Source organism: Penaeus monodon, chromosome 27 (genome assembly GCF_015228065.2).
Source record: "Penaeus monodon isolate SGIC_2016 chromosome 27, NSTDA_Pmon_1, whole genome shotgun sequence".
NCBI lineage: Eukaryota > Metazoa > Arthropoda > Malacostraca > Decapoda > Penaeidae > Penaeus > Penaeus monodon.
Genome location: NC_051412.1, coordinates 24,873,740 through 24,875,514, shown reverse-complemented (window position 1 = coordinate 24,875,514; position 1,775 = coordinate 24,873,740). Strand labels below are relative to the sequence as shown.

At 36.5% G+C, this 1,775-nt stretch overlaps 1 protein-coding gene across 2 annotated transcripts in view; it reads left to right on the top strand.

The window, feature by feature from the left end:
• The first annotated feature begins 439 nt into the window (after positions 1-439).
• The window catches only part of LOC119590715 (40S ribosomal protein S11-like), a 6,534-nt gene continuing 5,198 nt past the window's right edge, over positions 440-1,775 (top strand). The window contains exon 1 of one of the 2 annotated variants that reach the window (XM_037939404.1): positions 440-577. In XM_037939404.1, coding sequence (XP_037795332.1) covers positions 569-577 — 9 coding nt within the window. In that variant the 5' untranslated portion in view covers positions 440-568. The remainder of the gene's footprint in view (positions 578-1,775) is intronic. The other variant, XM_037939403.1, reaches the window with a different exon arrangement.

Below are 1,775 nucleotides of genomic sequence, written 5' to 3'. Positions count from 1 at the left end.
ACAAGATGGTATTGCTCTTATATGTTATAAATAATTGGGTATGAAAATGTAGTTAGATGGAAATGTGAAGTACATATAAATCTCCATAAACGATTTGCAGATTAAACATACGAGTCACCCATGAAAATCTCACGTTTTCTTCTACCACGAACACCTACCACATTTTAAATATTTCTCTCACCCTACTACATATTACATAAAGAAGACAAAATATAAGAAAGAAAAAATCAACTTACACAGAGAGAGAGAGAGGAAAAATAATAATCTAATAAAAATGCATAGAAGTAAACACCATCAACCACATACATTTGATAAGAATTTTTTTTTTTTTTGATCACCTTCAACATCGAAAAAAACGCATTAACCTAATAATAAAACCATTGAATAAATAAAACAAACAGCAACATCGAAAAAAACCCATCAATCTAGCGAATAAAACCTTAAATAAACGCCATAAACCACACACACGAATTTGCTCCCGCCTGCGTTTCATCCCCTAAAAGCAAGGTTTGCCGTCGGCGGCGTCTCATCCTCCTTTCTTGTTGACGGTCGCCCTTACCGAGCAGCCATGGATCAGGTAAAACACGATTTTCCGATTATTCTCCCGTGTGGCGACGGATTCCTTGCTTAGGAGAGGAAAATGCGAACGAGGAAAAGGGAGGAGAAGGAGCGAATAGAGCCAGGCGGGGGCGAAATACGGCTGGAAAGTGAGGGAAAGAGGGAGTGTGTGATGGGCCGCAACACGTGTGGCTGAGAAAGCGAGGAATAATTTTTATGTTCGTTTTTTATGTTTATAACTTGCGAGTGAGAAATGGTTGTCGGTGTGTTGTGGGATGTGAAGTGATGGTGTGATCGGTTGAAGGGGAATCCAGTAACTTAACGTTTAAGTTGGTGTAATTAATGGGGGAAGTAAATTATTTGTTTACATGGTCGCTGAACACGTGAGTTATTTGTTTGCCCAATAATTAAGTATTTCGTTGTTTTTTTACCAAATTTACGTAATTAAATAAATTTTCTCGAATGTATAGGAAGCAACTGTTGAAACGTAAGTTGGCAAATCTTCGAAAATAAATGTTAAAAGTGATTAACCAGTTCGAATATGGATTTCATTTACATTAAATTGTTAATTTGATTCGAATTCGTATTTATTAGGAATGACTACAGAACGCTTTAATTTGGACGACTAACCATAGGTAGGATTTCCATTTTTTTATATTTAATTTTGAAGTGAGAAAGACGTTAGTTTTCATATGGTTTAGAATGAGTGGGTGAAGTCGGTTTTCCGTTAAATATATAATCGTATTGGATTTTTTCAGAATTGAGATTTTCTTGTCAGAAGTTGAGCAACATAAACTTGTATTTTGCGTTAGGGAGCTTTGCAGTTCGAGGGAAACCTACTTTACGAGTGATTGGAGTTCTCAAACCCAAGACTCCAAACGCAGTTGGTTTTGTCAAAACTGAGATATCTGACCCAATGAGTATTGAGATATATGGATGTTTCTATGGAAAAATATATGTATGTCAATCTATTTGATGTGCATGTGTGTGTGCATGTCGATATTTGAGTATTCATTGGGTTGCGACTCTGTGTTGATAAACTAGCCAATTGTATATTGAGTATGTAGTCCCTTGGGTTAAAGGACTGCTGACTAATTGTTACGGAGGGTGAACCCAAAAATACAAATATAACCTTTCCTAACTTCTGTACCAATCATCATTTTCACAAATCAGTCAATCTCTACCCTTTATTCCCTAAACATGGGGGGCTAATCCCC